Source organism: Sorex araneus, chromosome 6 (genome assembly GCF_027595985.1).
Source record: "Sorex araneus isolate mSorAra2 chromosome 6, mSorAra2.pri, whole genome shotgun sequence".
Lineage (NCBI taxonomy): Eukaryota > Metazoa > Chordata > Mammalia > Eulipotyphla > Soricidae > Sorex > Sorex araneus.
The window spans coordinates 47,644,602-47,654,596 of record NC_073307.1 but is presented as its reverse complement, the minus strand read 5'-3'; the positions used below and the strand labels follow the sequence as shown (position 1 = coordinate 47,654,596).

The 9,995-nt window shown below is 62.9% G+C and overlaps 1 protein-coding gene across 3 annotated transcripts in view; it reads left to right on the top strand.

The window, feature by feature from the left end:
- Positions 1-9,995, top strand: part of PDGFRB (platelet derived growth factor receptor beta) — a 69,030-nt gene that overhangs the window by 23,770 nt on the left and 35,265 nt on the right. For 2 of the 3 annotated variants that reach the window (XM_055141369.1, XM_055141370.1), the window contains exon 1: positions 8,131-8,513. The exons of the other annotated variant lie outside the window; for it this stretch is intronic. In XM_055141369.1, the coding sequence (XP_054997344.1) occupies positions 8,484-8,513 (30 nt within the window). In that variant the 5' untranslated portion in view covers positions 8,131-8,483. Of the gene's footprint in view, positions 1-8,130; positions 8,514-9,995 lie in introns of those variants that run through there. 3 annotated transcript variants of the gene reach the window in all.

The following is a 9,995-nucleotide window of genomic DNA, read 5'->3' as shown; positions in this document are numbered from 1 at the left end:
GCCCGTGCCCCTCCTCCCTGTAAATATGCTTCGTAAGCTGGGGTAGGAGATAGAGCTGAGTGGCCATCTGCCAGCTAGGAGTGGGGAGCCAAGTTGGGGGACTCGGAGAAAAAGATTCCTGTAGGAAGCTGGGATGCCTCCCACCCCACGCGTGCTCAGGGTCAAGCTCTCAAATGAGGTGCTGACATTTCCCAAGGGTTCCCTAAGTGTAGAGGGGCCTCCAGAGGTGGGCAAAAGTCAGGGTCTTATCTTCTCATCCTTCTCTTCCCAAGGTCATGCCGTGAACAGACCCGGGGGGCTTGACACAATGATTCCAGCCCTCCGGACCTGTGTTCCGAGATTCTGCAGGGCCAGAGAGACAGTGCAGCAGCCTAAGCCTGTGCTTTGCATGCAGAAGACCGGGTCTGAACCCCAACACGCATGGTTCCTGATGACCACAAGGAGAGAGCCCCTGAGCACCAAGCCAGGAGTAACTCCGGAGCACTGCTGGGTGACGCTCCCCCACCCACAGAGAGAGAGAGAGAGAGAGAGAGAGAGAGAGAGAGAGAGAGAGGCAGACAGAGAGACAGAGACAGACAGAGAGAGCGACAGAGACACAGAGACAGAGAGAGGGGGGATTCTCTAGGGTTTCACAATGGTGCCAACAGAGACTCCAGCCAAGCATGGACCCCGTGTCCCTGCCCGCCACCAGAATGAGGGGGAAAGCCCGCACAGAGCCAGAGCCTGGCCGGCCGGCCCAGGGCTCCCCCTGCTCAGAGAGATGCTTCCGTTGGGGACCCAGGAAGAGTGACTGCACCGAGAACAAGGCTCTGTGGGAGGCGAGAGGCCACCTGGGTGGTCTTGGATGTGGCACACACACGGTGGTCTCAGCAGGGGAGGCTCGGGCCCCAGCGCAGGTCTGTCCAGAGTGTTCCGTGCAGACACCATCAGGAGTGCTGTGACCCAAACCAGGCTTCCCAAGGCTCTGCTGTCACTGCGGGGCACAGGAAGGTGAAGGGGTCCCGAGCACTGAACCCTCCTCTCTGCTCAGAGTGGGCTTGGGGAGGAGGACAGGGTAGAAGTGGGGGGAGAAAGAGAGAGAGGGAGAGACAGAGACAGAGACAGAGGAGAGAAGGGAGGGAGGGAGGGAGGAAGGAGGGGGAGAGAGAGAGAGAGAGAGAGAGAGAGAGAGAGAGAGAGAGAGAGAGAGAGAGAGAGAGGGAGGGAGGGAGGGAGAGGGAGAGGGAGAGAGAGAGAGAGCCCTGTAAGCACAGAACTAGCTCCCTAGAGGGCGCCAGCATATCTGGGCTTGCATTAAAGAGGTAATGAACTCCCCATCCCAGGAGTATGCAAGTGGAGGCTCCCTGTCAGGGTGCTGAGAAAGGGTCCCTGTCTCGAGGAAAGCTCAGTGCCCTCAGATTCTAAGAAGATGCTAAATCAGACCCGGATGGGAGGCCTAAAGAATGTGTTTCTCTGGAGATGGATTTGTGCATCTGTCTAGTCACTTGATGAATATGTACTAATACAGGGCAACGCAATATTACAGCGGGTCTGGCACTTGCCTTGCCTGTGGTCAACCTGGGTTCTATCCCCGGTGGTCCCCTGACCCCCGCCAGGAGTGATGCCTGAGTGCAGAGCCGGGAGTCAGCCCCGAGCACGCGTGCAGCCCCAGGGGACCGAGGCCCTGCTGAAGCACAGGCCAGGGAGGGAGAAGGTGGGCAGTGGTCTCTAGGGTCTAGAGTGGAGGGACGAGCCGGGGGCGGGGGGTGGGAACCCCACAACAGGGCAGGAGAGAGAGGGAGACTCTGTCCAGCCTTGGTGGGGCTGTGACAAGGGCCTCCACGGGCCAAGCAGGGACTCTTTTTCTGATGAGGGAGAGGACAGATCCGGGGATCCTGAGCACCCCACAGGTGCCAGGTGCTGTCCCCACCCAGAGTGAAGGCTTGGTATGCCCCTGCCACCCCCCATATGCCCAGTGTTGGACAGGGCCGGGCACTGGGCTCAGTTGCAGGAGGACCCTGAGCACGGAGGTCCAGGCATCTGGTCAAGGTCACTTCAGCCCAGGAGGAGCGGCAGAAATTGGGGCTCCTGACCCAAGGGTTTCTCCCTGCCCAGTCTGTGTATCCCAGAGCCACCCAGGTTAGGAGTGAGCAGGGCATCCTGAGCCTCCGGGTCACCCATTCTCCAGAGAGAGAAACCGAGGCCCTGAAGCCTGAGGGAAGAAGGTCTCTGCATCGCCATAAGCCCCCTTGGCAGTGCCGGAGACAGTACAGCAGGTAAGGAAGGCATTTGCATTGCAGGTGGCTAACCCGGGTTCCATCTCTGGCCCCCTACGTGATGCCCTGAGCAGCCCCTGAACCCCTGATCTCCTCGGGCTGTGGCAGTCGGTCTGTCCGTCTGTCTGAGTCTGTCTGCACTGAGCTCAGGGCCCTGTGTGGGAACCCTGGGCCCTGCCCCTCACCTGCACCGCAGCGCCACCTGCAGGAGTGTTCCTGAGCCAGGCCTCACGCCTGCTGCCTGCCCGTACTCGGACTCACCTGCAGAGCGGCAGCCCACTGGGCCAGGCTGGCCGGCGGAGCTCAGGAAAGTGACACCACCTGCCCGAGGCAGCACAGGAGGGAGTGAATCCTTCACCCTCGAGCCCCTCCTCCTCCCCCCAGGAGACCCCCACCAGAGAGTGGAGCCAGCCTGGGTGAAGGATGAGCCAGGGCGGATGCTCGAAGCCTGGCTAAGCGTCCAGGGCTGGGGTCTGTGATTTAACCCCCTCCCCGACTCCCCTCACCCCGTAGGCCCTTGCCTGCTGGGTGCTCAGGGTCCCTGAGCAGGCGGGGAGCTACTGGCTCTGAAGGCGGCTTCTCTCGGGAGCGGCAGTCCGCGCCAAGCCTGCTCCTCTCCAGCTGCCCGGGAACACCCCTCTGCCTGTGGAAGCCCGCCCTATGCACCCCACCAGGGCTTCTGGGGAGCAGCCACATTAAGATCGTGCTGATAACTTGGTTCTTAAACCCACAGAGAAAAGATCTGGGCTTGGTGATGGCACATGAGGTTGTCTTAAGGGGCTCCGGAGTCACCAGTGAGCTTGTTCAAAGGGTTGGGGTGCAGGCTGTGTGTGTGAGGGTCGGGGTGCAGGCTGTGCGTGTGAGGGTCCGGGGTGCAGGCTGTGCGCGTGAGGGTCGGGGTGCAGGCTGTGTGTGTGTGCGTGTGTCTGTGTGTGTGTATGTGTGTATGTGTGTGTGTGTGTGTGTGTGTGTGTGTGTGCGTGTGTGTGTGTTGAGGCTGGGGGCCTGGTCCTCTCCCAGCGCCTCACTGCCCTTGAGCACTGCCAGGAGCCGGCTGGGAGCCTGAGCACTGCTGGGTGTGGCCCAATAACTGAACCCACATGCAGCAAAGAGCAGCTGGTGGGCGCCTGCCCCCATCTCCAGCCTTCTGGAAACTCTCCCAAGGGCTCCGCAGGGCTGCTCCCTCCCAAACTGCACCTCACGCTGTGAGGACGAGCCAGAACCCCTGCCCCCGCGCCCCAGGAAGCGGGGCTGCTAATTCCTGCTGTACTCCAGGCTCGCAGGGGGTGGGCGCTGGGGGAGGGGCGTGTCGAGGCCTCTGTGAGGGTCTTTGCCTTCCAGATCCCTTTCCTCCGTCCAACTGCTGGGCGCGCCCTCTGCTGGTCGTGATGGGTACTGCTGGAACGCCCCGGTTGCTTAGCTGTCACTGTGACCACTCGTCCCCCCTCACCCCCCCATGGAGGCCCATTTCCTGCAGGGCCGGAAGGCAGACCCTGTACACAGCCTCTCAGGGAGCAGAGGGCATGCTGAAACCACAGGCCCGGCACAGAATGTCCTCATCCCAGGAGATACCAAGGCCAGGGAAAGGAAAAAAGGTCACTTGGCCTGTCAATGGTCACGTAAAGACTGGGACCCGGAAGTTCCACTTGCTGTTGGGGTGTTCCTGCATCTTCCCCCATAGGTATCCGGGGCAGGAGCCTTCGTCTGTGACCCGCACGAGCCCCTGCCTACCTCTGCTAACCCACCACAGCACCCCCGTCCCAGCCGCCCCCTACGGTCCCGCAGGGTCCCACAGACAGAAACCAGGCTCTCCCCACAAGGGCTGGCAGCTGGCTCCTGCCACAGTGCTCTGCAGCATTCTGTGGGGGTGTGTCTGGGCTTTAAGCCCCAGCCCGGCCAAGCCCCCCAGTACTGCTGTGGGCCGTGGACAAAACAACGACAAATACCACAAACCTTTTTGGCCTTGCTTCTCTGGCAATGCTGTTCCCTCTGCTTAGAACTCTGTTCCTGCCATTGCATCATTGTCTCTGCATGTCGGGGCTCAGCTGAGAAGCTTCCAGAGAAGCTTTCATTGCCCTAGAGAGCAACAGCCCGGGGGCCACCGAAGCAATAATGCAGTGGGCAGGGCACTTGCCTTGCACGTGGCTGACTGGGCTCGATCCCTGCCACCCCAGGTGGGTCCCCAAGCTCCCCCAGGGGTGATCCCTGGGCCCAGAGACAGGAGTGAGCCCTGAGCATCTCCGTGTGTGGCTCCAGGACACAAAACTAAACAAACAAAACCCAGAAGCTGCCCAGTGCGTTCTCACGGCGGCTGCCCCACACCGGGGGTGATGCCGGTCGGGATCAGGCTGGCCCTGGTGGTGCTGTGAGCTCTAAGTAGGTGCCAGGCAAGCCGTCGCAGGGCTCCGTGGCGGCAGTGACAGTCTGTCTGGGCCTCAGGAGATGGTGTCCCCGGAGAAGGTGGGCTCTCCAGCCCCCAGCAGGGCCCAGGAGAGGCCTCGGGGCTGTCGGCGTCTGCTCTGCCCTGGTCAGCACAGCCCTAGGAATCGAGGGTGGGGTTGGAGCCCCAAGCCCCGACTCGTCCCTCTGCCTGGCCTGCGGACACTCCAGTGTCCAGGAGGAAGGGCCCATGTCGGCCTCTTCCGCCTGCAGCCCGCCCACCCCCAGTCCCCTTCTGTCCCCGCAGGCCTCAGTCAGCTATGTGCCCTCTGCTCTCCGGGCCACAGTTTCCTGCCGCTCAATGGACGTACAGGGCGGGGGAGGGGAGGGCGGGCGACGCTGCTGGGGACCCTCAGAGCCCAGCACGTGTGGACGCTGCGACCCCCATCCAGCCCCTGACTTGGGACACGCAGGCAGCTCCCCCGCGGCCCGAGGGGGCGGGCGGGCGGACGCAGGGAGCGTGGGAGAGGCAGATGCGAGTGTCTGCCGGCCTCCTGGGAGCTCTCCCACTCCCTGCCTTCCGGACACCCCTCCCCAGCCCCACGGAGAGCGGCAGGCTTCCGGCTGCGATGAGCTGGCGTGGGAGGGGGGCTGGGGTCACCGCCGCCTGATTCACTCCTCCAGAGCAGCATATGGGCCCCAGCATCCAGGCAGACGCCTCGAGCCCAGCCCGGTCCTGCTCCAACACCCGACCAGCCTCTAGAGTCGCTTTCCCAGCCTCAGTTGCACAAACGCCCCCAGCCCGGGCCGGAGGGGCCAGTGCGGGATTCAGCTTTCTCCCCGGCTTGCACAGGGCAGCCCAGACAACCAACCCCCTTGACAGCTGAGAGCCGGGAGGGTGCTGGCCCTGACTGGCCCTCCTGCCTGGGTCAGGACTGCTGGGTGTATGCCTGCTTGGGGGGCTGCAGCGTGAGAGCTGGGCCTCCCTCCTTCCCCCCTCCCTCCCTCTCTCCTCCCCTTCCTCCCTCCCTCCCTCTCTCTCTCTCCCTTTCTCTCTCTCTGAGACCCTCAGGCAGGGCGCCCTGTGCTCTCAGCTCTGTGCTGTGCCCACAGGGGACGGACACTCTGGGACCCAGGTCGGGGGGACATGGTGCTGGCTGCATGAGAACCCCTCCAGGGGCCTTGCCGTGCCCCGGAAGTGCACTGCAAACCACAGCAGCCCAAGCAATTGGGATTCGATTACCTTCCTCCAGGGGAAACTGAGGCTCAGAGAAGTGCAGGATGGACCCGCGGAAGCTGGGAATCAAGCTCGGCGCCACCTCCACCCCGCCCTGCCCTCCCTTCATTCATTCACAGATGGCCAGAGGTGTCTGGAGCACCTTGGGGCGCTCCCCGAGCCCCTGCCTCCCCCAGCCCGTGTCAGCAGCAGGGGAGGCAGAACCCCGGTGCCTGCCAAGGGTTAATGGTGGTAGGGGCTAAGTGATTCCAGATGGGCCAGTGGATGGCTGGGCTGGCCGGAAACTGCCGGCTGCCAGCTTCCCCCGGGAACCACCACCAGCCTTTCCCCGTGCTGGGCTGCCCCTCTGGCCCCCAGCTGTCCCCCTGTCCTGGGGCCCAGCAGCCTCCTCCCTCTAGCCAGCGCCCGGCCCTGAGGAGCTGGCGGACAGGAAGTCCTTCCAGTACACTGTGTGTGATGTGCAGGTTGGGACACGGAGGCGCAGTGAGGACGGCATGCCCGCCCTGTCCACGCAGCAGTCACGCTGACGCCTGAGCCCCTGACCGGCTTTTTGGAGAGGCTGGAGGTCACGATGCCTTCCTGCCAACCCCAGTCAGTCTGTTCTGGTCCCTGGGGCTGGGCCGAGGGGCAGCGAGTGGGCGGGGGGGGGGGGGGCTTAAATTCTGGGAGGGCGGGTTGTGAAGGCTGATGGGGCTCTGAGCCTGGCTCTGGGCTCCTTCCGGTCCCTCGTCCCTGTCTTAAGAGGAGACATGAGCTTTCTCAGACCCCATGACGTGGGGTCGGTGGACACCAGTGTCCTTCTGCGGGTTCTCGCCCAAACGTTCTGCTGGACAATCCCCTGGCCCCGGACAGAAGATGCTCACCAGTCCCAGCCCAGCCCTGCGTGAACCCTGACCTCTTGCTCGCTCTGTGACTCAGTTTCCCCCAGGTACAAGTGGGAGGGAAGTCAACTCCACTCTCTGAGCCCTTTTATTTACACACAGCATTTAATTTTGGTTTGGGGGCCACAGTCAGTGGTGTCCAGGGACCCTCCCAGCTCCGTGGTTGGGGGCTACTCTGGGAAACACAGGCAGGTGGTTCCCGGGACCGTGCTCAGAGCCCTCCAGCCCTCTGGAATGATGTCACAGCTTGGTGGGGCCCATGACTCTGAGAATGGGGTAAAGGAAGAAGGGGCGGAGTGGCCTTGGTCTGGGTGAGAGGAAGGGAAGGCCAGAGGGGGGAGACAGAAGAGAAGGGACCCTCCTCTGGTGGCTGTTAAGTGGCTCACCCGGTCAGAGGGGCAAGTCCCCAGCCCGACACTCGTAGGCCCGTCTACACTGCGCTTCTGTGGAGGTCAGGTGGTCGTGTTACTAACAAGACCTGCCTCCGCTCTGGCCTGCGGGGCGGTGGGAGCTCGGGAAGCCCACCACACTCCTCTGGGTCAGAGTTTTCTTGCCTGTGAAATGGGGGGAAACCCTTTCCGTGGGGACTGAGAGGGGGTTCAGTGGCTCAGGAGCTCGCCTCGCCCTTTGGTGAGGCCAGTCTGATCTCCAGCACCCTGTCTGGCCTCTTGGGCCCCGCTGGAGTGACCCCAGAGCACTGATCCCAGGGAGAGACCCACCCCCACCTCCACAAAACTCCTTTCCTCGGCCTTGCAAGTGTGAAGTGGGCAACCGTGAGGGTCTGACGCTCTGGAGTCCCCATGGACAGTCTTGGCAGGTGCTTCCCGGCATCCCCCCCTCCCCAGTTCCCTGAAGCTCCACCTCTTCAGTGTCCTTCCGGTCTCCTGTCCATTGTGGGGCCCCTGCCTGCGATGCTCCCTGGAGCCTGGGCACCCCTGCTCGGGAAACGCCATCCAACCCCCAGCACAGAGTCTGACACAGGCCACCCCCCACCCCCGCCTCATGGAATGGATGTCGACAGGATCAACTTGGGGATACTGAGGCACAGTGTGGGCCCCACCCGTAGGTGCCACCCGAGACAGGTCAGGCCGCTCTAATAAAAGTGACTCAGCGGCGGGGCTGGCGTGGGCCGTGGAATTTCTAAACATCCCCTCACATCCTGAGAGGGCAGGCGACGGGAGGGAGCGAGGGGAGGGAAAAGAAGAAAAACAAGAAACTTGGGGGAAAAGAGGGGAAGGGGGGGGACTGAAATTGAAAACAGACACACGCGTCCACCCTCCCCGCCCCGCTGCCCCCCTTCTCCCGAGCCGGCCAATCAGAGGCCGCCCTGCAGCCTTTCCCCCAGGGGGGCAGGGAAGCACACAGTGCGGAGAGCAACTCCCGCCCGCCCCGTCTGGGGCCGGGACGGCTGCTCTGCAAGCAACTTGGAGAGGAGCAGAGGCGCGGAGCGGAGAGCGAGAGCTGGCGCCAGGGCACAGCCCGCGGGCCGCAGCCGCTGCGCTGGACAGGCCAGCCCGCCCCGGGGCGCCTCTGGTCCTCTTGGGGATGCTGCGGGACTGAGCCCCCACCCCACCCCGTCCTGCCCCTGCAGCCCCGACTGCCGCCCCCACCGCGGCTCAGCCACAGTTCTTCCTTTCTCCTCCCTAGCCACTGCCCCGGGGGATAAGGGGAGAGGGTAGCGAGGAGGACTTCCTGGAGGGAGTGACGGCCAGCCCCGCGCCGCCGGGGCCCATGCCCACACCACCAGGCATCGGCAACAAGGTAAGAGCCAGCCCCCGCCTCTCCTCCTGTCCCCTCACCCGAGGCTGCGCCTTCTCAGTAGGTCACAAAATGGAAAATATTTTTAACAGAACCAGATGGGAGGTTCTGCGAGGTGGGAGGATGCAGCCTCTGCGGGGGCCCAGGGGCCAGCCCCCCCACCCCACTGTGCTGCCCAGCTGCTGGGCGGACCCGGGGCCAGAGGTTTCTGGGTGCCCTGAGGGGCTGCCCCAGGCACAGCTGCCCGTGGGGGTAGCGCTTGTGCTCAGAGATGGGGAGTGAGACGAGAGCGGGAAGTGAGACGTAAGCAGCAGATCAGCCAGGGGCCCGGGCCAGGGATGGGGGCCCCGCGGAGTCCAGCCCAGCCCGGGCGGGGGCCAAGCCGGCCCTGAAGAAGAATCTGGTTCTGGGCCAGTTGCCGCCAGGCAGTCTCCAGGGATTTAAATGGATTTGCAGATTTCCCAGATTCCTAAGACGCCCTTCCAAACCCCGTGGCCGGAAAGCTCGAGAGCTGGCAGAGGCCGGGCAGGCCTGGTGTGGAGCTGCAGGAGCGAGGGTCTGTCTCAACTTCGTTCCTTCCCATCGGGGACCCCCCCTGTGCAGATCGGGGCTTGCCCTGCGCCCTTGCCTCCGTGCCAGGCTGTGCCCCTCGCCCCCGGGAGGTCTCCCTTCTTTGGGAAGCTGCCCCTTCTCCACTCCGTGCTAGATAGGAAATCTGACTAGGGTTCTTCTGGGGCTCCCGACTGTAGCTGCCACGGCCTCCTACTGCGCGCAGGACTGTGGGGGTGTGGGGGTGTCCCCCCGCCCCCCATGGAACATGCATGCAGCTAGCACTCTAGAGGCAGGGTTGACTTTTTTTTTTCAGGGTTGACTTTTATATGCATTTGGGTGAGGTGGGGTGGGGGTGGGGTGGGGGTCCCACCCGATAAGGCTCAGGGGTTCCTCCTGGCTCTGCACTCAGAAATCACTCCTGGCAGTGCTCGGGGGAGCAAATAGAATACTGGGAAATGAAACCCAGGTTTGGCACACGCAAGGCAAGCGCCCTACGCACTGTCCTGTCTCTCCAGCCTCAGGATTTTTACATGCATTTGTGGCGTAAGGAAGCCGAGGCTCACAGAAGTCTCAGAAAATGTAGCACCGAGGGGCTGGAGTGATAGCACAGCGGGGAGGATGTTTGCCTTGCACACGGCCGACCCGGGTTCGATTCCCAGCATCCCATATGGTCCCCTGAGCACCGCCAGGACTGATTCCTGAGTGCATGAGCCAGGAGTGACCCCTGTGCATCCCTGGGTGTGACCCAAAAAAGCAAAAAAAAAAAAAAAAAAAAAAGTAGCACCTCCCTGTTCCCTCACTCCAGACGGGACTGAGTTCCTGCCACTCACACCTCAGAATTCCAGATGGTGTTTGAAAGATCCCAGCAGAGCACTGGGCTCCTGGGGCTCGCCCTGGAATACCCTTCCTCTCCTTCCACTTTCTTCTCAAGAG